Here is a 23077-nt window from a genome sequence, read left to right on the forward strand (position 1 = left end):
AACACAAGGGTGAGATAGCGCTAAGAGCGCCTATCTCGTGCTTGAGTAATTCTGAGCACTCTCAATTGTTGAGCTTTTCCTGTGTTTTCTGTGGTGCGAGGCGGCCACCAGCCAACTCAAAAAAAAAAAAAAAAAAAAAAAAAAAGAGCACACTTCAGCCCGGTTCAGTCATCAAACCAGATAGCAAAAACCGTGTTTGATTAGCCATGTCTTGTTGTAACCAGAGATACCCAAAAGAATACTTAGGTTGCCCAACACTACTCCACCATGCCCTCTTTTGACTCTTTCCAAGCAGTCTCTCGTCGCTGATCACCCCTTTATCCCTTCAATGGGAATGTCTAGGCCTTCGCCTGTGGAGAAGCGCCGTCATTCTTGTCAAGAAGTGGAAGCGGCGACATTGCCGGGGTTGGCTCTGAAGCTGCGGCTTGGGTGGTTGTTTTCTGTGCGGGTTTTGTCGAAGGACCAGATGTCGAGACTGGGGTTGATATAGCAGACGGTGTCGAGGTCTGTTCGGAAGCAGGCTTCTGCTCTTGGGCTGGCTTCTCCTGCACGGCCGGATTGCTCCGATGGGGTTGCACCTCTTTGGTGGAAGTCCTGGGGGTTGGAAGGCTTGCGGTGCTCCGGTTTCGAGTGCTGATTCGCTGAAGCTTATCGCAAAATACAAACGGACGTCCGCCGTCGATTGGCTTCAGAAGCTTCTTGTTGTCCAGATACACGTATACGAGGTACCAGAGGTGCAAGTAGGCGGGGATCACGCTATGTGGGTGGACCATCAGTTGACCGACCGGGTTTTGGTCCATAAATGGAGCGTATCTCGTACCCAAAAATGAGGAGACAGAGGTTGATACACACATCAGTTCCACACCCTGTTAAGAGCGCCACGCCGAGAGGAGGGAAGAAAAATCCGAGGAAAAGGGCGAGGAATGCGGTACCGTCGAAACCTGCCATGGTGAGATTGTCTTGGCGGAGCTTCAGTGGTAGGACAAGGCTGACGATGGTGATGTTGAGCTTGAGGATGGTGGGGAGAATCCAAATGGTACATCGGTAAGTTCCAGATCCCTTTTGGTCAGATAGGATCCCCTTCCACCTCTCAAGCGGGAAGCGCCTTCCATGCCGTGCGGCATTGAGGTGGATACCTATTCCAAGTTAGCCAGCGAATTGAAGTGGCAGAAGTAACTTCCACCTTGAACTTGAAATGGCCTGTTGTTGGTGTTGGCGGAAGGAGCACACCACCCGGGTGAACAAGTGAACTCCCGACTCGGCAGGAGCTATCCGTACAGTACAATCCCCGATCCCGAACCCGAACATGTGGAGAAAGCCGGTGCCGGGGTGTGGGCTCGGAACGAAATGACGGCTCGCCTAACTCCCCGTCGGCAGGTTGAAAGGGGGCCGCAGCCGGGGAGCCTTCCAAAGCTTCCCCCCCCTCCTCCACCCCTGGAGAACCGATGCTGCAGGACCCACGGGCAATCACCGTCAGCGTCGTCATCTGATTGCTCCTGCTGTAATCTCGTAGGCAGTAGGGGGCAAAGGAAAAAAAAAGAAAAAACAGCTGTAAGTGCCTGGCTGAAGCCACGAACACCTCAAAACTCCGAAAATCCCCTCTGAAATCATTGATGGCGTTTGGCTGCACATTGGCTTCGACTGAGACTCCGCAGTTTTACTTACCCATCACGCAGTTATCGCTCAGGCTCAGGCCGCGTGACTCCAACACAGTGCCTGCTGATGACGCATATCGCGGACTCGGGCATCAATCGCAACTCCATCGCTGATACGAGAGAGCTTTTTAAGACGTGATGCAAAAATCGCCAACAAAGTGACAAAGCGCAAGGAGAACTCTAAATAATGGACACCAACATATTGTTAGCACACCAAAGAAATGACGCATTGGACTTTCTGAGTGGGAGGAGACGCGGTCCTGAAGAAGCTTCATCAGCCTCGCATGATAAGCGTGATGCTTCCTCCACCAGCAAGCACAAAACGAGGTCCCGTGGAGAGCATCAATTGATGTTGGGAATTTAGGCGTTGCTTTAACTTGGCCCATCACCATAGTGTCCACCCTCTCTTGCCAAAGCCCAAGCTTTCTTATAGAGGTGTCAACCCATCCCTCTGCCCCTCTTCGACAGAGTCTGTTACAGCCTGGTGTTTTCGCGAAACGAACCGTAAGCTAAACTGAGCTCCGACTCGGCGCGATCACATCAGCACCTTGGGGACGAGGCAACTGTCCGATATCTAGCTAGGTGGCAGTTACTGAGGTTCTCAAGGTGCTGCCCCGATCTGTCCCTTGTTCGCGCTCACGCTCACGCTCACGCAAACTTACAAATCGGAACGAACCTTCAAGACAATCACCACTACACGACAACTTGGAAGCGGTCAGTATTCATTGCCCTGTTGTTGAGACGGTTGAGACTCTATAACAAGTGGATTTGGGTGATGATTTGACCGGGATGCATCCGTCACTTTTTACCAAAAGGGTATCCTATTATTTCTCCCTATCGTTTCCGCCCATACTGAACCTGAACCCTCCCTGAATCTTATGGCCCTCTCCCCGCTGCCGTCATCCTTCCTCCACAGACCCTACTCTGCTTTTTTTTTCAGCTGAATTTGTACGATGGCAGGTACAAGATGTGCAAAAATTATACAAGAAAGGTCAGTTGGCGAGATGTGCTGGGTGATGGATGGTGCACACGCAGTTTGTCAGTTGGCACTGCCAGCAGCCAGCCAGCGTCCCAGCGCTGCCCCCCTGCGGAGTCCACCGTGGGTGCGGGCATGGAGTGGGTCGTTGGACTCGGCAACTCCCTTCTGCTGGTCCGCGACCTTGGTCATTGAAAAAGCCACCGCCGTTCGTTTGCTGCTCCCCTTTGAAGCTTGCCATCCACGACACCTCATCAGCAGCAGCAGGAGGAAGCCACTGTCGTCACAACCCAATCATCAGCTTAATTAACACCCTTATCAGCAATTAGGTTTCGCTGCCGCCGCCACTTTAAATTGTCCCCATCGCGCTGTTCGAGTTACGAGCTCGACCACGCCTGTCCTCGGAGACATGGCTACTCCCCAACAAACCCCCCCTTTCAGAACCGACCGATACGTCGTGATCCACGTCGCCACCACTTGCGACGAGCACGGTGTCTATGTCACCAAGGACTCGGCCGAGGTCATCGAGCTCGGCTGGATCCTGCTCGACGCCAACAGCATCGACCTTCACGAGGTGGGCCAAACTCCCCAAACCCAACAGCCCCTGAGGAAAAAAAAAAAACCATGTTTTCTAACCCGCTGCTCCTGCCCGTCAGCTTCACCGCGAAAGCGTCCTTGTCAAGCCTGTCAACACCCCCATCACCCCCCTTTGCAGTGAGTTTCCGCCATTCTCGTCCCGCCGATGCTCAATTGCTATCTCGGCCGCCTTGATCAACTTTGCTTTGCTGACCGTCTGTCTACTAGCGAGCCTGACCACTCTCACGTGGGAACACGTCCGGAATGCGGGCACTTTCCGGGATGCCATCAACCGTTTCGACGCCTTTGCCTCCGAACACCTGCTCTCGAATGACCTTGACTTCGTTTTCGTCACGCTCGAAGCTTGGGACCTGCGCGTTCAGCTTCCCCGTGAGGCCCGTGACAAGTCCGTTGTGCTGCCCCCCTATCTTCAACACTCGCGCACCTTTGAGCTCCGGACCGAATATCAGAGATGGCAGCAGCACCATCCCGAGTCTCTTCCATTCGGCCCCTCGTCTCTGGCCAACATTTGTGCTGCCTTGGAAGTCGAGCCTGTCCAGAATAGTGCCCCGATCAAGCACAACCTCCCCTTCCACCTCCAGGCACTGGCCCCTGCCTCCCCTCGCCGCGCCATGGACGAGGCTGTGACTCTCACTCGTGTGCTGAGGGGTCTGATCAAAAAGTCCCAGCCAGCCCACGAGCACCCTGGTGTTCTCAGCCAGCCCATGGATGCTCGTACCGACGTCCGGGCTTTCCTTTCGGAACGGAGTAAGATCCTCCACATGTCAGGCCTGCCCCACGACACCACACAGAGCGAGCTGGAAAGTTGGTTTACTCAATTTGGCGGTCGTCCCATCGCTTTCTGGACTCTGCGTACCCCTGAGCAGTCCAAGCCCACTGGCAGCGGCTTCGCCGTGTTTTCTTCCCACGAGGAGGTAAGTCACCGCTTGTTTCTATGGAGCTCCCAACATCACCCACACCGCCCAGTGGCCCATTCCCCCCCTGTGACCCACTATGATGCGCTATGTCTTTGTTGATTCGCTCTAACTGGAAAAAAAAAAAAAAAACAGGCTGCCGAAAGTCTGTGCATGAACGGCCGTGCATTGAATGAAAAGGCCATCGAAGTCTCTCCCAGCTCTAGTCGCGTTCTGGACAAGGCGGCCAACATCCTCATGCCATTCCCACCCAGCAAGAACAGGCCTCGGCCCGGCGACTGGACCTGCCCGTCATGCGGCTTCTCCAACTTCCAAAGACGCACGGCGTGCTTCCGTTGCTCGTTCCCTGCCGTTAGCACTGGTCCCACCGGCGAGATGGGCTATGGGTATGGATATGGCCCCCCGGCCATGATGGGCCCTCCTCCTCACCACATTGGCCATCACGGACACGGTGGCGGACACGGCGGTGGCCGCATGGGCGGCTCTGGTGTCGTTCCTTTCCGGGCCGGCGACTGGAAGTGTGGCAACGAGGTTTGCGGTTACCACAACTTTGCCAAGAACCAAAACTGCCTTCGGTGTGGTGCTGGCCGCGCCACGGCTGCCGTGGTAGCTGACTCTGGATATCCTTCCCCGATGGATGCCGGGTCTTCGTACAACATGGGACACGGCTCGATCGGCTCTGCCCCCGGCCCCGGTTCGTTTGCTGGCCCTGGTGGTTTTGGCTCCGGTGCAGGCTACGGTCAGCACTTTGCTGGCCCCCAGAGCACGTACGCTCTTCCCTCTGGCATTGGTGGCGGCGCTGCCCCGTATCCTCCTTTGAACACTCACTTTGGACCCGCCCCTGGGTCTCACTCGGCTGGTCCCTTTGACAGCCGTGCCGTGGAGACGGCCTTCCAATCCGCTGGCAACGGGCCCGCTTCTGCCGGTCCTGGCAACAACTTCTACGGACAAAACGAAAATGACCCCTTCGCTTTCCTTTCCTCAGGCATGAACAACCTTTCGGTCAGCAACCAGGATGCCCGTCAGAATGGTGGCTCGGCGCCTCCCAACAAGTCCCCAGCCTAAGAATAAGGGGGACTGAGATTGGCGCCGGAGTCCGGGAAACATTTCAACACTTGTTTTTTAGGGGTCTGTGCTGGGCTTTTTTTTTGGAAGGCTGTACTTTGGAGGTTTGGAGGGCGGTTACTACTACTGGGTTTGTGCGGGTGGCGGCGGCGGCGGCGGCGGCGGCGGTGGCGGCGGTTGGTAAAAAGTTGCAATGGGATGGAAAGACAAAAAGAACAATGCCATGCTCACAGGGCGTCACCGGGACGGAGTTTTTTCAGGACCGACAAACACACAGCAGCTGGGACCTCTCCATGTTCCCCGTTGACACATGGGAATCAATACGCCCCTGACAAGAATTTCATTCAAAGCTCGATAATACACCATGGTTCAAGGTTCGGGACATGCGGGATGGGCTATACAGGACAGGTGGGCGTGCATAGCGAGGCGTGGACAGGGTATATGGTCACATTTCTCCAAGGTCAGTGGTACCGGACCTGAGACTTGTTCCTTTTCTGTGTGTTTCCAAGCTCGCTTTTCCCTTCAACGCTTTCTGCGTTTTTTGTTTGATTCGCAGTTGCTTTCTTTCTTTCTTTGTTTGTTTCTTTCTTTCTTTCTTTCTCTGCTTTATCTGCTGCGTATTTCAAGTCACTCATTTCTGCGGTGGAATCAAAATACATTTTTATGGCTGGCTGGCTGGACGGGGAAGGGGACGGGTACGGGGGGAGGCGAAGGGTGTTGGCTTTGGGACTGGGGTCTGGGTTGGTCGGTAGGAAGGGATGGGAAGCGTAACCGGACAGCGAAAGGGGTACGGTTGGGGTGTTTTCTTCTTGTTTGTGCCCATGTTGTGTGTCTAAATTTACTACTTGAGAATTGTTGTTGTCTCTGTTCTGTTTCGTTCTTGTTGTTCTACCCACCTTATGCATCTCACAATTTCCACATACCTTCTCCTCGAGGATCTCGACCTACCTCAAGTCAACTCCACCAACTACACCTCACATATATCGGGTCACTCACCTTTTGCTGTTCAGTTGTTATACATACCTTGTACCCTACTACTTGCTTCCGTTTTGATGCCAGTGTTTGTTTGCTTGTGTCAACCCTCAGATTTGTGGGTTTTTTTTTGGACGATTTTTTTGGACGATAGATTGCTTTGCTGACTGAACGAGGCATGAAGTGGGGAGCATGATGAAAAAAAACGTTCTGATGCGATTTATGATGACTATCCTAAGAAAAAAAAACCCTATAAAAATAATATAAAAAATATAATAAAAAGGAAAAGAAAAGAAAAAGGACCGGAGCCCAATGCAAGACAAGCGAACAGTGGCCTTGCCCACTGGCAAGACGACAAAATGTACGCATGTGACGAGGCCTAGAATAGCGCCCGAACGAGTGGCGTCGATGCGATTCATAATTGTCTCACTGGAGAATATGGCTATACTAGCACATGCGTAACTTTTGCCGTTTTGACAGTGGGCAAGGCCATTGTTCCCTTTTCTTGCCTTGAGCTCCGGCCTTTTTTTTAAATAAAAAAATATATATAAAATTATTTCTCATGGCTATATACTAGGCCGGGGCATAGCGTGGCGCCAGTTCTTTCTTCTCGGCTGTTTGGCTGCAGACCAAGCTGCGTGTTATGAGACACTTTTGGAGATTTGTGTCAAGGTGACCAAATGGGCGATGGAGGTGGTTCAACAGAGGAGCGGGCATGGGTTTGCGAGGGTTTTTAAAAAGGTAGCTGGCTGGCTCATTCAACCCGAGATTGAGTCATATTGGTTTTTTTGATAGGGCTGGTGAATCAACCTTCTGACCCTGGGATTTGGAGCTGTTGAGCGATGTTTCACTGTGAGTATGATGATGATGTTTGGGATTTGGGTGTTTTGGCATTGGTTTTGGCATGGCATGGCGACAGGATACCCTTTGGCAGATTAACTTATTAACTCACTAACTATTTGGACTGTTTTGGTCCCTTTACACAACGGTCCATTGACACATTTCTCGTTTACACATGAATGACACACTACTCATTCTCATCACTCACTCACTACCCACAATTTCTTCTTCTTCTTCTTCTTCTTCTTCTTCTTCTTCTTCTTCTTCTTCTTCTTCTTCTTCTTCTCTCACCTACCATCAACATTCATTCACACATACTCTCTCTCTCTTTCTCTTCATCATCAACCTTCTTCACAGAGCAAAACAACCCCAATAATGCATTTCTAAAGAAAGCTAACTTACAACAAACCGCATTAGTTGATTCTCTCTCTCTCTCTCTCTCCCTCTCTCGCGCGCGCTCTCGCTCTCGCCTACCTATTCGACTTTCATACATACATCATAGATTCAGCGTACCAACCTACTATGGGCAATCTCTTTGCGTAATGATGATTACAATTATAATTACATCACTGTTCAATACCTTGCTTGTTGCTCCCGTGGAGAAACATATATCACACACATCATGTCCTGCTTAGTTGTAACTATATCATTGAACGAGATACCCCTTGGTTTGTTTACTTTGGATTGCACTACACCCTTGACAGCAAATCCCGTGTTAGGGAGACAAATATCTGCTTTTCAGGGGCGGGAAACTTGAATTATTTTTTTTTTCTTTTTCTCAAATTTTCTTTTTGTCTCTTCTTGTTTCCCCTCTCTCTGGGGATGGTACACCAAGGATTTTTTCGTCGGAGGAGGCACGGGTACATACATACATGAACAGATATCACTTGTTTAAATAATCAACACACTTCATATCTGGAACATTGTTTAGAAAATAAATAAGAAAGAAAAAAAAGAAAGAAAAAAAAGAAAAAGAAAAAAAAAGAAAAAGAAGAATCAAGAATATATTTCCACTCACCTACCTGGAGGTTACAACCTTTACTTACTTACCCACTCCCTAACAGAGAGAACAAAGACGCTCACTCACTCCCTCACTCACTCCCTCACTCACTCCCTCACTCACTCCCTCACTCACTCCCTCACTCACTCCCTCACTCACTCACCTACCTACCTACCTACCTCCATAACACCTACCTACCTAGCGAGCATCCTCAACCCCCCCCCCCACCCCGTCCCGTCCCGTCCCGTTTCATCCCCTGTCTCACCCCCACCAGGCTTCGTAAAGCAGTAATCCCTCGTCTCACACCCCCCCTTCGTCTAAACACCCTACTAACCCCCTGCTGACACTGGGGGTTGCTGCACGCAAGATCCTCCCGTCTGGCGTCGTGTTCCCTGCCGCAGACGCAGCAGGTCCAGGTCGTGACATAAACGGTGACGGGCATTTTCGCGAGGTCAGCGTTGTGGTCTGCAGGTATTAGTTGGTGGTGATGGTGATTGATAGTGATGAGAGAGAGGAGTAAAAGAGAAGCGAGGGACAGGGGGTTGTTAAACACAACATCCAGGGGGAGAGTGACATGGAGAGAGTGATGATAACTATAGCGTTGTCTCTTGAGATGGGAACAACGCCATTGTCCCCTTGAATTTCTGTACAATTTCCTACCTACTCTACTCGCTTCGCAAGGGCAATAACATGCCGTTAGAGCGGTTGAAAGGAAGCCACAAACGACATACTCACCCAGAATAACTAGTTCAACACAGACAAGTCCTCGCTAGTCAAACCAGCACACCGGACACTTCACACTTCGCAGCACAAATCCATCCATCCATCTGGAATGGAACCCTCCGTTTCTTAACCCCTACTCGCTATATCAAATTCTGTTCTGTCTCGCTATACTTCCCTCCCCCCCCCCCTTTCCCCACAACCCAACCCAAACCATAAAAAAACACAAAGGAAACAAAAAGAAAACCCCATGATGCATGCACAACCCCCAACCAGTCAATGACAACCTCTAAATATTCAAATTTCGCCACGACCCAGAGAGCCTCAAGAGACAAACCACACAAAGTCCACGCACGAACAAAAAGAAACAACGCTTTAAACAAGCAAATCACCCTCCCCCATCTCAACCCCCCACCCCCACCATCCACATCCTCGGCCTCTACCCCTTCACCCGTCTACTCACCCTCCCGAACCTAACCTTCCTCCTCTCAACCCTCTTAGCCAGCTTGTTCCTCTCTTCACTCAACTCCTTTGACAACATCCACGACAAAAACCCCTCTCCCGTCTTCAGATTCTCCCTCTGGTCCCCAACAATCCCAATGAGATCCTCCACAACATCAGCCACAGCCTCCACCTCCTCTTTACCCCTGCCGGAACCCTTGGTCAAGAACCAAAGTGTCCATTCCAGCTTCTCGTAGAGTTGCTCGCCAACTTGCCTTTATCTCCGAAAGGATTGAATGGCGCCGGCGATCGTCTGGTGATTAGGACCGAGAGGAGCCTGGATAAGCTGGCAGGCTCTCAGTTGCGAAGGAGGCGGTCACTGCCCCCATCTTCACCCCAGTCGTGATCATCGCTGTTGTCATGATTTACCGCCACCGCCTCCTTGACCACCTCCATCACTACCCTCACCCCAGAATAAACTCAATATTTTCGCAAAATACGCGTCTTCAGTTGCCCTCTTGTTTTGAATTAACTCCCGCACTTTGGCTTCCACAGAAGCGATAACAACCCTCGCAGGTAACAGCGCAACCCGACCCGGAGCCCTCTAAGCCAACTCATGAGCCCCCACTTCCTCCTCCTCCTCCCCCTCCCCCTCCTCCCCTTCTTCCTCCTCCTCATCCTCCTCATCATTACCCCCATCTCCTCCAGGCCCCCCACCAGCACCACCACTCCCATTCCCACTTAACCCCCAGCCATTCGCCGCACCTGTCCTAGAAGGCCCCCCACCCGACGTCCCATTAGTCGTCGACCTCTGCCCCGGAACCGACTGCGCCCTCGCAGCAGCCCATTGTCTCGCCCGCTCAGGACTCGTCCATCTATTACCAGCAGGTAGTCAGCACCCCTTACCTTCGACATGAAAAATTAAAAAAAAGAAAAACTCACATTTTCACCCTCCCCTCATCCCCACAAGTAGCATACATCCCCGCATCCCTCGGATTCCAACAAGCCGAATTCACCCTCGGGCTATGCGCCATCTTCTTGTGCACCAATTGCCCCGTCGTCCTGTGCCAGACAAACACGTTCCCGTCCTCGCTCCCGCTGATCACAAGGTTCTCGCCCGCTCCCCCAAACCCCGCCCGGATAATCACCTCGCCCCCCGTGTGCCCCTTGTACTTTTGAAACACCTCCTTCGTCCCAAAGTCGTACAACAGCGCCTCGTCATCGACCGTGTTGACCAACAACCACTTTGAGTCCTGACTCAGGCTGACGCTAGTGAGCCTGCTCTCCAGTATCAGGTCGACCTCGTACTCCCGACGAGGAATGTGGTAGATATGCACGCCGCGCCTGTCGTCCATGGCCACCAGCCACTCCCCATTCGCCGACACGACCAGGTCCTCGGTCCTATGCCGCCTGGTCCAGTTGTAGAGCAAACTTCCAGACAGGTCCCACTCACACAGCGACTTGGCCTTGTCAAGAGACCCAGTAATGAAGGTCCTCCCATCCGGCAGCCACCCAGCACTGCTGACTGGCTCCCCAAACTTCTCGAGCGCCACGACCAGTTCCCCCGTCTGCGTGTTCCACACCTTGGCCTGCCCATCCATACTACAGCTCAAAAGCATCGTGCTGTCGGGGCTCCACGCAATGTTGGACACCTCAGCGTCGTGCGTGTTGATCACACGCACGTGGTTAAACGTCTGCGTGTTCCAGATGCAAATACCCTTGGCACTGCCGCAGGTTGCGAGGCGTTCGCCGTTGGGCGAGAACCTTATCTGCCACACCTCTCCCTGCTGCTTATCCAGCTCCACCATGACCTCGGTTGGGAACTGAGAGTGCTCGCACCGGTGATCCGAGTAGAGCGACGGCGGGTTTGTCGTCGTGTGATAGAGACACTTTTCTATCTGGTTGTTTTTCAGATCGTTGAGAAGCACAGCAAGTCTCTGTTCGGGGAGCATCACCGAGGGTGATATGGATTCTGTCGTCCCAAGTCAGCAAAACCCATAATCCAACAACTTGGAAACCAACAACCTACCAGATAGCTTCCTCAACAACTTCCGTCTGCTATCCCCTCCGGCCCCATCCCACTCGGCCTTGCGCCTCAGATCCTCCTGGTCTTGACACATTAGATACTTACTCAAGGTGCTGATAATATGCGGCTGATCCTTGCAAAGCGGCGTCAGCTCTCTCCTCAGGACCGCCAACGCCTTGTTCCTCTCGCCCTGCTCCAGAAGCTCCAGAAACTTTTGCTGCCTAAGTCTGAACCTCATCGAGTTGCGGTCCGCCCCAGGAGCGAGAATCAACCCTCCCAGTCCCCCTCCCCCCGGCCCCCAAAGCAGGCTCTCCGCATTGTCCCATCTCCCCTCCAGCACCGCCGCCCGGAAAGCCGCCACGTTCGGTGACTCGACCTCGTACCCCGACTGCTGCGAGACTATCTGGGCCGCATCGGCATACCCTAAGTCATCCAGAGCTTGAATAAGAATCCTCGTGACTTCCTCACGGTCGTGACCAAAGTAATCTGGCGGGACGCCGCCTCGGAGGTGGAGGGACGAGTACATGTCCTCGTTGTTGTTGTTGTTGTTGTTGTTGTTACCGTTTCCGGTTTCGGTGTTGCTTTTGTTGCGTCTAAAAGCTGAACCGTTGGAAGCCCAACCGGCTCTGTAGGATGATGATGATGATGATGATGAGGGTTGGGAATCGTAGTCAGTTCTCATGTCTTCTTCTCCAGTTCGTAATCTCTTGTTCGGTCGTGTTTGTTGTTGTTGAGGTAACAAAATGCCGGCGGTGGCGTCTTCGCCTTGAGAAGGCAGGTCCTCAGACTCGTCGCCCCGCTGCCTCCTTCCTAATATCTGCTGTGTTGTCGTCAGGTTGGGAGGGTTGGAAGCGGCGGCGGTGGTGGCAGAGGTGATTCCAGCCGAGGGGGCCTGCGGAGCGGGCTGCAACAACGATGCTATCGTCGAGGCTTGGGGAGGACTCGCAGTGGTGGTGGTGGAGGTGGCTGACGTAGTGATGAGGGTTGGGGGTTGCTGGTCTGCCACGGCGATGGATGTTGGGGATCCGCGGGACTGGGGTTCTGTCCTCGCGGAATGCCTGTGGAAATGGTTGGGTTAAGGGGGCTAGGATATGAAGAGGAGAGGAGAGAAGAGGTAAACAAATGTAATCGGCGGCGGGAATTGTTGAGTTGATGGGCACGGTCAAACGTGCGTGGAAAGCTTCTTTCTATGGATGTCGTCGTATTGCTTTGATGTGACGGGTCGTCGGAGCTAAGATACGGTAGCGGACTTGCTGGCTGAGTGAGGGGCAACAACCCCAAGTGGCTTGCTGACGTGCCGTCACTGCTCCGGGGCTTGATAATTGTTAGTGAAGGACGTGGAGGTTGAGGCCGTGCCTTTTTAACCCCGATGGTGAAGAAGGAGGAAGAAGAATAACGATTGAGCGATATGCCCTCTAGTGATACCAAAACTTATTTTCAAGGAGGATGTTGGATTTGCAAATTCCAGAGCTTGAGAAGAATGTCTGGGGTCTCTGGAAGGGGGGACGTTGGGATGCCTGGGCATGTGCCTGCTCTGACAAGCATCCAATGCCGCCTACATGCGGTAAGAACATCTGTGACCTACCTTACCCGGGAAGCTACGACAGCGATGAGATGGAGCTACAAGGAAAGAACGATGTGTATAAGCTCAGTCAATGATTGTTTATATCATAAATCCTTTGCTTTGTCGAATGTCATTGTCAAGTATCAAAAGCTCTGGGTGCATATGTGGCTTGTCCCTCGTGATCGAGTGGGGACACCCACTGGCCAGTTGGTGCCTCACTGTGTTCTTCAGCGTGCGATTGGCCTGGGGAACAGCCTCACACTCTTATCGGGTGTGAGTGCAGCTTCAAATGAAAGCCTAGATTACTAGTTCCCTCTATCTTGGTTTCAAAGAGTTGCACCACCACCTCTCTGTCTCAATCATCTCACACTGGTAAATCCCCCTACTCAATCACGTCTGCAAAAACACTCCCAGTGCAAAAAAATAAATAAATATACATATAAATATATACTCAACGCCACTTGCTAAAATGCCATGCCATGCTAATAAATATATGCTACAGCTACAACGCCTCAATCCTAATCTACTCTCCCCCCTCCCCTTCCCTTCCTCTCCCTTTTGACCACCTCTTATATACACCATCTCCTTATCTCATCCCATCTCATCCCATCCCTCTCATAATCTCTCTCGCAAAAAAACTCCTCGTCGTCTCGAAAGAAAAGAAAAAAAAAAGAAAAAAAAAAGGGTATAATGGACTCCCAAGAAACCAAAAAATAAATAAAAACGGAAGTCGTTAAGAAAAAAGCGGGAATCATGTAATACAGAGAATAGGCGTCAAACCAAAACCCCAAAAACGTAATAATGCAAGTTGTGCATTCCTCCTCTTTTTCTTCATCAATCCCCGTCTCTCTCTCCATGTCAAAGACGCCATCGTGGTAAAAATAAACTATCAAAACGCCCAAAAAGTGCAGCAAAATGTTTGTTGCGGTTGTTATTCCTTCATGACTCGTCGTCCGTAAGGTCGTCGTATGTGAGGATGATGCCGGGGGCGTGTTTGGTGGTGGTGGTGTAATGCATAGAGTTTACAAAAAAAGAAAAGAAAAATTAAAGAAAACGCCGTTGATATTAAAAAGCATGAAAAAGAGTCCAAAAAATCCAGGATGAAAAAGCCACGGATGATACAAGCGACGACAGCAGAATGAGAACAACCATGAGAATCATATCCACAACTCGGGTGGTATCTAGCAACGGCCCCTCTCGTTCGTACAACAGTGGATACCACAACAGGCACCCCGGGGAACCAGGCATCTGGATCCTTTCGTTCCCACAAAAATCACGTCTCTGCCGGGTTCCCCCTCTCAAACATCGTGTCATCGTCTGATGCTGGTCCTCATCCGAGCATTGCAGCATCGCATCGTTCGATTTTCCTTCGATTTTCCAGAATGCCCCTTAGGTCGGCAGTTATCGGCAGTTGCTCGTTAGAGAAACCCCCCCTCGCCAGCACCGAAGACACCGACGCTGCCGCGCCATCCGCAGCGATCACGCTCGCTCATCGAAGTTGGCGACTGCGGTGGCAGGGGTGCTGGTGGAGCAGCCCGGGGATGGAGGTGGTGAAGACTCTGAGGTGGTGATTGCGGCATGGGAGGATCGGCCGCTTCGCCGTTGCTCCCCCGGCTGCTGGTGTTGCTTGTGTTGGTCTGGACCAGTAACAAGCTGCTCGTGCTGCTCAGCCTCTTGGTGAACTCGCTAAAGCTCAGGCGTTTGGCGCTCGAGTTGGATTGCCGCTTTTCCGTCTGGCTTCGTTGCAGAGGAGGGGGCGAGCCGGGGCCGAGGTTGGACAGTGAATCCTCGGCCAGCGCCGTTGAGGGAGAAGAGGCAATGATGGTCGCCAGCTGTGGTTGGGAGTGTGTTCTTTGAGACATGCCTGGCCTCGTCCGGTTGCCAGAGTAGCCTGTCTGGGGTCGAACACCGCTACTCGATGACAATGCCATTAGAGCCTCATGGTTATAGCTAAGCGGGGTCTTGATCGAGTGAGTTCTTGGTGGCGGGTGAGGTCGGTCTCGTAGGTCTGGTCGTCCAGAAATGTAATTCAAGGCCCGCTGAGCCGAACTGTGGTGGGATGAAAACCGGTCACCGTCCAAATCCGCCTCATCAAATGCCCCATCGCTATCGTCATCATCATCGTCGTCATATTCCGAGGAATCATCATCCAAGTCCCAAGCGCTTTTCAGCCCAGTTTGTTCGTCCAGGGCTGAAACTGACGCTGAAGCCGCGGCGGCTGTCTCTGCCTTCCGCCTGGCATCCTCAGCTTCTCGCTGCCTCCTTTTGTCATCCATGTCTCGCATAAGAGCATCAAATCGGGCCAATGAAGTCAGTTTCTCCTCGCCAGGAACTTCACGTTCCGAGCCGGGAATGCGCCGCATTTGGAAAGCACGGTCCAGAATGGTTTCCCGTGGCCCTGGAGGCGATGTACCGGCATCCATAATGGGCGCAAGTGGTGTTGGGCCCGAACTGACACTCCCCCGTTCCCTCACCGGTGAGCTGAGAGCCGAGGACCGCCCTTGTGCCGAAGTCCACCCCTCGATAAACTCGCCCTGGTACTCGCCAACGGTGGTGGCCGGGGACGGGAGGTCGGCCGGGAGCATAGTGGTGTAATTCTGGAAAGCCATATGGTGCGTCTGAATCGAGCTCGTGGCCGACGAAAGATCACTTCGCTTGGATCGCAGACTTGGAGAATCCGAGAAAGTCACAGGGCGGTCGCGCCCAGAGTGCGTCGTGTGGCCCCTGGTGAATCCGGGTCGCGGTCCAGCATTCCCGCTGCCTGGCCTCTGGCTGTCGCTTAATTCCCTTGGACGGGTAAAAGGGTTGACAAATGTTGGCGAAGCGGGCGTGACCGGGCTCAGGGGCGCTCTGCCTGGCGGCATATTGGGCTGAATGAGCTGCTGGATGAAGCGAGACCAGTCCTGGAGATTGTGTCTGGGCTGCTGCTGCTGCTGCTGCTGCTGTTGCTGTAGCTGTTGCTCATCCAGGGTACGGAACAACAGCTGTGCCGGTCCTGTGTCCTTGTTGGACGTGAAGCCAGCCGTACGACTTGAGCGTCGCTTCCGCAGCTTGTCCGCAATCGGGTCTGGAATAATGTTGATGACCAGAGTCGGGAGGACAGGTCCTTGTTTACGATGGGCCATCATCTGCACCTGACAGTCGGTGATGCTGTTGATTGAGTACTGCTGTGAAGGTTCTTGGTCGTCCTATCGATGTCACATGTTAGGTCACGCCACCCTTCGAATCGGTTCTCCTCGTCTTTCCCAAAGCACAACTCACTTTGGACTTGTAGATCGACAGATAGATGCCTTCGGATGGAACTCTGAACAGCTCCCTGGGAGCCGAGCTCCTGTTGGACGGCGCGCGCATGATACCGGCCGTCCGGTCCCGCTGGGGGCCACCCACAACCAGATATCGAGGCTGGTTACACAAGGTCGTCAGTACAACTTGTCCGCTTGCCCGTCTTCTCAACAACATCCTTCTCAACACACCTTCCACAACGCCCTCCCAATGATCGTGCCCCTATCCGGGGGCACGCTCAAGTATCCCTCCATCTTGCCGCAGTTGTCGAGACAGGCCAAGGGCGAGGTTGTTGTTGTCGGTGCGATTGTCGTATCAGAACCAAAGACGATCGTGACAATCGGGAGAAGGTATTAAGCATTAAAGATAGCGCGCATCGTGAAAAGAAAAAAAGGCGAACTGGCAGTCCACGGTTCCGCTTTCTTCGTCTTCTGGCTCCCCGGTACCAGCTCGAACCTGGAAGCGATCGCTGCAAGGGGGTCTATTCCAAACGAACAGCAACCGACACCACCTCAAACAAACAGCCTGGTAGCCGGCAGCAAACGACAAGGAGAAGCAGTGGGGAACAGAAGGCAGAAGGGCAAGAGAAGAAGAAGATGAAGGATTTCTGTCTGTTCTTCAGGAAGAGACGATATCACCTCCGAGGAGGCCAGTCGGGTCAGGGTTGGACGAGGTCAAGCAAGGGACGAACCGTGCAAACCAGGAGTGTCTGGAGGCGAGATTAATAAAAGAGCCCACCGTGCCAAGAGGCATTTTCAGTGAGCGAACCTGGAGAGGGGGGGGGGAAGCAGCAGCAGCCAGCAGGTACCCAGGGGTTGGGATGGCTAGCCTGCGACTCTGACCAGGTTCACCAGGTCGACCAGGATGCCCTTGGTTTGACCCCATTGGACCAATTTCCAATTGCCTGCCAACACTTGGTTAGCATCACTGCAGTATCCGCAGATCCAGCGAGGCACCGACCCGGCGGTTCTGACCAGGAGACAGGAATGTTTTTCTTTGGCAAAGTGAAACGGGGCAGCATTCCTCTGCAAAGGGCTGAGGGGAGTGAAGTGAGTGTGACAGATCAACAAGTGGCAGTATACATCCATCAGGTGCCTCGTGCCCCTTCTTTTTCCCGTTCGAGCACCCCCTGTGCAGTCGCTAATCGTGGGAGAATGTGGAGCCCCACCTCTGGATCAATGAGAGCGGGACTGCTAGAGAGAAATGGGTTAGGGTGGTCTATCGCCGGGCTTCGGTGAAAATGGAATCCCCAAGTGGCCCATCAAATTGACCAAGATCGACAACCTGTGTGTCACCACATCTTTCTTGATCTCTGACTCTGGAGGGAGGGGGCACGGAGGGTGGTAGGGTTGCGGTCTGTGCCTCGAGGACATCATCTGCTGTAAGATGGCTGATCTCTGCAGAGAAACAACCGGGTTGCCCCCTTCCAGATACGCCTGAATGTCAAGAGCTGTCGTGGTTTCGGACCCTGGCGGTCCTTGGGATAAACGGGGACAGATGCTGTACATTGTCTGCAATAGCCGGCGCTCATATAGATACCCTGCAGCATCTTTCTCTTATAAAGTTGCTCCTGTCGGTCTGTTGTTTATCGCTCTTCCCGTCGGTGAGACGCACATATTACTTACATATGTTGTGCCCTCAACTGCAATACCACTCTAGACTCTCACTCACTCAGATCCTGTCGGAGCGGGGAATTTGATCTTGCACTCACTCACTCACTCACTCACTCACTCAGTCCAAGTGTTGGCTCCGTAAAACGGCCCCTCTCGTCCCTGGTTATAGGCCATGTGGTTCGGCTGCTGCTGGCACGGTCCTGCATCATGTATGTATGCACTATGTATGGATGGACAGTACATGCATTAGCATACGAGCCAACGCCTATGTGGCTGCGCAAAAAAAGAAAAAGGAAGCTTGCAGTGCGACTTGTCATTGAATTCCACATTCGGGGCATTCTTGTCGTCGTCGATACACATCCGCTAGACCGAGAGCAGTTTGGGAGCCTCTCGTACACTTTTGTCCCCTGCCTCCCCGCTCCGGAGTTGACCCCGAGGAGAAGACAGACGTCGGCGGCAGAGTGGGAGGGAGAGAAGACTCAGATCTAGGTTGTGCCACACTGTCGGTGGCGGCAACGAGGACCGACCGTGGTGGACGGGCTGTCCGGCTGCTGACCGCATGTTCACATCCCGGCCGAACAAACGGGGAAAACGGCCGGGAGGTCGCACAAGAGAAAAAATGAAGAAAAAAATTGCAATATGGAAAGGAGGCACGGAGACAGGTACTCGCCACCACCACACCACATGAGAAGCAGGCATAGTGGCGTGCTGCTGGTCCACTGTCGTGATGGTCGAGTGCGGTGAGGAGCCTGGGTGTCGATAGCGGCATGGGGCTGAGAGCGAGCCGCGACATTGCATCATGTCGCCGGTGGTTCTAGCTCGTCGAATCAGTTTCTCGTTGCCGCTTGTTTTGTATCTGTTGATCCTTTTGATCTCTGGCTCAGATGCTGCTGCTCAAGAATCGAAGAGGTTGGCGTTGGCGATCTTGAGACGGTTTGTGCATTTGCGGGGTTATGCTCAATTAACCCCCCGATCTGGCAGGGGTGAAGACCAGGGGTGAAGACCAGGGGTAGGTGCTTTCTGCCATCTCGTCGTTGTTGACCTCTCCAATTTTCATGTCTCGTCTTCCCAGCACGATTCCGCATTGATGCGGCAGCGGTCTTGCCGCATGCTGTGCAGTATGCGGTGAGCAGGACATGTCTTTGCCCCTTGCCCCCATTCGAACGTCAACAGAACGGTGAACGGTCCGGCCCTCACCTGCATTCCGCTTCCTCCTGAATTGTCAGTATTGCTTTTTCTCCGGGCTCAAAGAGGCCCACAATCTTCCCAGTCGAGAAGTGCCTGCAGCAGACAGTCTGGGCATGAAATGGCACCAAGTCGGACACGGTCAGTCAGGCTGAGCCCAAGCCGTTTGACGGAGCGAATCTATCAACTTGTCCGTCTCCATGCCGCGTTGCCCGAGGTGGAAGCTGAAGGTCAGGTCACGGTGAGACAACAAGCTTATTTTCAGCGACGGGAATCGTTCAGCTTGACGAGGTGCCGCAAAAGCGCCTAGGCGGCGACGGCGGCAGCGATCTTTGAGGCCTGCAGAAGCCGAGATCCAGGTCAATCAACAAACAACGTTCTTGTGGGGGGCCCGGAAGCAGCCGTATCGTCATGGTGACTGGCGATCATCCAAGAGCTGCACCTGAAACATCGGTTTCCATGACGGTGACAAAAAAAATGGTGTTGACAGGATCGAGTTGATGTGTGGCTGATCAATGCCGGCGGAATCTTTCCGTTTCATTTGGACATCAGACCTGGGAAGGAACACCTGCAGCTACATGAGATGCGGGACATGAACCTGCCTTCCTCACACATCCGTACCTTCCATATCAAGTCACCACTACAACAGCCACGGCAAGAGCCACCTGCTATTGCCACATTCATCTCAATCTTTTCTTGACCGCCCTTCAGACAACTGGAAAGTCTCTCCTTCTCTCACATTCTTTCGGACCTATCATCGCAGCTCTTTGGAATATTCTGCCCGAAATGGCTGATGGCACGCATTTGACAACCCTCTTTGGAACCTAGATGCGCCTATCTGCCCCTCTCCTCCCCACCCACGCCCGTCTCGACCAGAAACCCCCGGGTCCTGGTCGATACAGGTCACTGGACTTATCTCCAGCATGAACATGTACCGGTGCATTCTATCCACTGTACCTACCTGCCTTGCCCGCGTTATGGGTATGTTGGGGGCACATGCAGCACGCCATCATGCGCCGTCTCCAATACCAGCAGGACGCTTGGACGATATCAGAACCACAGAAACGAAGTTCACCACCCCTCCTCAGCTTTCGGCACAAATTAAAAACGACAGTGTTCGAGGCCTTCGAGTTCGTTCCGGTTTTTACTAGTACGAGCAGGCCGCGGTCGTTGGTGTCATGAAAGCACGTCGTCAAAGTTCCCACGGACCTCACAATGGTGGAGCAAAATCATTCCAGACAAGCCCATGCCGTTTCCAGGATTTCCTTCCGAAAAGTGCTCTCGGAATTCCAAGTCGTCGGGCTCCGCTAGTACCATCGCCGACCGAGGTTGTCCATGTTGTAATTTTAAAATACGCACGGCTCCTACCGGTTCATCACTTGGTAAATATGAACTGACCCAGAATCTACGATGACATACACGGCACCTCTTATTTGTTGCTGAAAAAGACAGCCTCCTCCTCCTCCTCCTCCTCCTCCTCCTCCTCATCATCATGGCCTTGCAGCAAGTAAATATATATGCCAATTCTCCGACTGGGATTTGTCCCCGAGCGCCGTACCGAAGAAGCGGGATTTCACCACCGAACCGGGCTCCACTCCGGGCCGTTGCGCTAGTGTTGTTTTGTTGCGCGGTTCCTGAACAACCCCATCAGTCAGAGGGTGTGGGCACGGACTACGACATCGACGTCGAGGTGTCTTTGCCTTTGCAGGGCACGTGTCTGCGTGGCATCGTTTTGATTCGAAGTTTTTCTGTGTAGGGTTGGCGATAAGGAGGTGGGCTGTTGATGGGGGTCGAGATACGAAGTCTCAGGTGGTTTTGCCTTTAACCGAGCGTTGCGGCAGAGAGATCGGAGCTAACACGGGGTGGTGGTTGAAGAAAGAAAAAGGGGGCGATCTCCTTCGGTAGTGTAGCCGATGGGGACTTTTTGGCGTGTGCATTGGGATTAGTTCTGGTTATGTAAGTTATCACAAACATCATCACAGGTTTGGGAAGCAAAGGAGGTTGGATGGGTGGGCGGTAACCATGGCATGGCATTGCTGGTAGCTGTCAGAGATTCAGGGTAAGTCTTTTTTGGTCGTTGGGCAGAAGAAGCGGTATTCCCTTATTCGATCATAGCAGAGAATCAGATATGTTTCCGGGTGGTATGGCACCTGCAGTAGTCCTGCATGCGAGAGCTGTGACAACGTTGGATTGATGCTGCTTTTGGCTTAGGTTTTTGCTTGGGTGTTGGGTTGGGGGTTGGAGGGGTGAGGGGAATGGGATATAAGTGAAGGGGGGTATAATATGGCGATGATGCCTGGTTGGATGCTTATGTGCCCCTGGTGGGATAGGTTTGCAGTTGGGTATGATGGGTGAGAGAAAGGGATCATGGAAGCCCAATGGACAAGGTAAGCAAGAGGACGGGTATGGGAATAGATGGGAATACGAGGTGGCAAAAAGAGAAAAGATTCCGCGCATTACTGATTGCTGCAGGGTCCATGTCAAGAAGAGATGGATGAAACTAACTACAGTCAATAGCCTTCCGGGAAGCAGGTTTTGTACATGTAGTAGTTGGGGATGCTATGTCTTGCCGGAAGCCGGTGCCGATATGCGGAGCATGATGACCACACGGACTCGGTGTCTAAACTGCACATCAGTAGGTGCTCGTTGGCCGAGTGTTTATGGAGAGCCCGGCATCCAAGGACAATCTGCAATCTCATCTGTCATGGGGCTGTGAGCTGAATATAAGTGAGATGTACCTCCCGTACGCGGCAACTAGAGACCCCGTGCCAGATAGCTGGTCATGAGCACAAGCTTTCTCTCGCGGGATACCTCGTGGTTAAGGTGAGAAGTTTAGGGTCATTCACAGATTCATCAAACGGTAACCATTGCAGGAGGAGTTCTCCAACCAGGTTATACATGCATCATCACAAGCCCTCGAGCAGATCACACAATACACAGGAACACACTGGAGCCCACCAACACAACGCTCGTCATTCCTATCCGCTAGAACACAACTATCTAACAATACAAGCCATCAGGCACAGCCGTATCTCTTCGAGTATCGTACAGCAACAGACACCAACCAAACTGCCGGTGTTGTACAACAACAACAACAACAACAACAACAACAACAACAGAAAAGAAACTTATCCGTGGAAAAAGTGTAAAGCCTGTAAACGCCAATCAACCAAAAAAAATATCGTAGCAAAGAAAACAAGAAGGAATGATAAGTAGTAAGAAAGAGAGAGAGAATCACCATGGTGAATACCAGTCTCTTGCCTTTCTGACCCTGGGACTCTCCCAGAAGTCGTTGGTTGGGGAGGGCCAGCGTTGGCGGCGGATTGTTTCCATGTTTGGGAGGAGGGTGCCGTGTGGTGGGTGTTGGAGTTGGATCCTGGGTTGTTGTTGATCTTGGGTGGTGGTGGTGGTGGGGGGGGGGGTGGGTTGGGATTGGGAGGTTGATTGCTGACCTTGGGTGCTGGTCTGCTGCTTGCTGGATTGTTGACTCTGGGATGTGGAAGGCTGACCCTGAGTGGTAGTAGTTGTTGACTGCTGCCTCTGCAGCTCAACATCTCCCCCCAACTCCCTCTCTTCATCCCACTCATGACGCCACCCCTCCTCCAACCTCATCAACTCGCCCACCAACCTCTCATGCTCCTCCGTCGCCCCATCCTCCCCACACAACTCTCTTCTCAACCGCTCCATCCGGCCATGTATCATGGACTTCTCCAGCTCCTCCCACTCCGCCTGCTGCTCGTCCCGTGGCGACTGCTCCCTCCCCTGCCACTCCGCCTCCAACCTCTCCAACTCAGCTCTCAACCGACAATGCTCCCCCAACGCGCCCTCCGTCCAGTCCCGCCATAGATCCGGTTTGATCTCGTCCAACTTACTTTTTATCCTCTCCCTCTCTCTTGTATACTCCTCTTCTTTCCGCTGCTCCTCGGCCCAGTCAGGATGGACAGGCACCCGCTGCAAACACCACGACTGCCCCGGCCCAGAACGGTACATATCAAGGTTATTGACGTAATGCTCCCAGTCGACACCCCCGTCCGGATCGTTGACGTCGGCTTCGGTCGCCGAGTCGTATTGGATGTCTGCGAGAGCCATCAGATCTTCGTCTTCGACTTGTGCGATGGATTGCTCTGCTTCGGGGACGGACATGGATTCTAGAAGTTGGAGGTAGGGGGGGAATGGGAGAGGGTGTGAGTCGAGCGTTGTGAGGTCCGAGTCGGAGGGGAGGGGGGT

The 23077-nt window shown here is 52.9% G+C and overlaps 5 protein-coding genes across 5 annotated transcripts; 1 reads left to right on the forward strand and 4 right to left on the reverse strand.

Moving 5' to 3' along the window:
• Positions 1-149: 149 nt before the first annotated feature.
• On the reverse strand, positions 150-2482 carry QC762_211340 (uncharacterized protein). The gene is made up of 2 exons (XM_062888033.1): positions 821-2482; positions 150-756 (listed from the first exon to the last, which is right to left on the reverse strand). The coding sequence occupies exons 1-2, from the start codon at positions 946-948 to the stop codon at positions 339-341; spliced, it is 546 nt and encodes a 181-aa protein (XP_062746223.1). The 5' UTR covers positions 949-2482; the 3' UTR covers positions 150-338.
• Positions 2483-2729: 247 nt separating this feature from the next.
• On the forward strand, positions 2730-6560 carry NRP1 (Asparagine-rich protein (ARP protein)). Its single transcript, XM_062888034.1, is given in 4 exon segments — positions 2730-3205; positions 3288-4142; positions 4278-5365; positions 5381-6560. 3 exon segments carry the CDS (start codon positions 3041-3043, stop codon positions 5205-5207), a joined length of 1950 nt encoding a protein of 649 aa, XP_062746224.1. The 5' UTR covers positions 2730-3040; the 3' UTR covers positions 5208-5365; positions 5381-6560.
• Positions 6561-9784: 3224 nt separating this feature from the next.
• QC762_211360 (uncharacterized protein) lies at positions 9785-12785 on the reverse strand (the record flags this gene model as incomplete). Its single annotated transcript, XM_062888035.1, has 3 exons — positions 11210-12785; positions 10123-11152; positions 9785-10055 (listed from the first exon to the last, which is right to left on the reverse strand). The coding sequence occupies exons 1-3, from the start codon at positions 11886-11888 to the stop codon at positions 9785-9787; spliced, it is 1980 nt and encodes a 659-aa protein (XP_062746225.1). The 5' UTR covers positions 11889-12785.
• Positions 12786-14188: 1403 nt separating this feature from the next.
• On the reverse strand, positions 14189-17700 carry QC762_211370 (uncharacterized protein; the record flags this gene model as incomplete). Its single annotated transcript, XM_062888036.1, has 5 exons — positions 17013-17700; positions 16821-16956; positions 16244-16761; positions 16032-16172; positions 14189-15958 (listed from the first exon to the last, which is right to left on the reverse strand). Exons 3-5 carry the CDS (start codon positions 16304-16306, stop codon positions 14189-14191), a joined length of 1974 nt encoding a protein of 657 aa, XP_062746226.1. The 5' UTR covers positions 16307-16761; positions 16821-16956; positions 17013-17700.
• Positions 17701-22084: 4384 nt separating this feature from the next.
• QC762_0043970 (uncharacterized protein) lies at positions 22085-22993 on the reverse strand (the record flags this gene model as incomplete). The annotated part of the gene is made up of 1 exon (XM_062883397.1): positions 22085-22993. One exon carries the CDS (start codon positions 22991-22993, stop codon positions 22085-22087), a length of 909 nt encoding a protein of 302 aa, XP_062746227.1.
• Positions 22994-23077: the final 84 nt, after the last annotated feature.

The sequence above is a fragment of the Podospora pseudocomata genome, assembly GCF_035222375.1.
Source record: "Podospora pseudocomata strain CBS 415.72m chromosome 2 map unlocalized CBS415.72m_2.2, whole genome shotgun sequence".
Taxonomy (NCBI): domain Eukaryota; kingdom Fungi; phylum Ascomycota; class Sordariomycetes; order Sordariales; family Podosporaceae; genus Podospora; species Podospora pseudocomata.

Excerpts from the sequence above, each read along its gene's own strand:
- QC762_211340 (XM_062888033.1), bottom strand. The coding sequence starts at position 948 with ATGGCAGGTTTCGACGGTACCGCATTCCTCGCCCTTTTCCTCGGATTT. Across the intron at positions 757-820 it reads CTCTGTCTCCTCATTTTTGG|CGTGATCCCCGCCTACTTGC; the intron begins GTACGAGATACG and ends CCACCCACATAG.
- NRP1 (XM_062888034.1), top strand. The coding sequence starts at position 3,041 with ATGGCTACTCCCCAACAAACCCCCCCTTTCAGAACCGACCGATACGTC. Across the intron at positions 3,206-3,287 it reads ACAGCATCGACCTTCACGAG|CTTCACCGCGAAAGCGTCCT; the intron begins GTGGGCCAAACT and ends CCTGCCCGTCAG. Across the intron at positions 4,143-4,277 it reads TGTTTTCTTCCCACGAGGAG|GCTGCCGAAAGTCTGTGCAT; the intron begins GTAAGTCACCGC and ends AAAAAAAAACAG.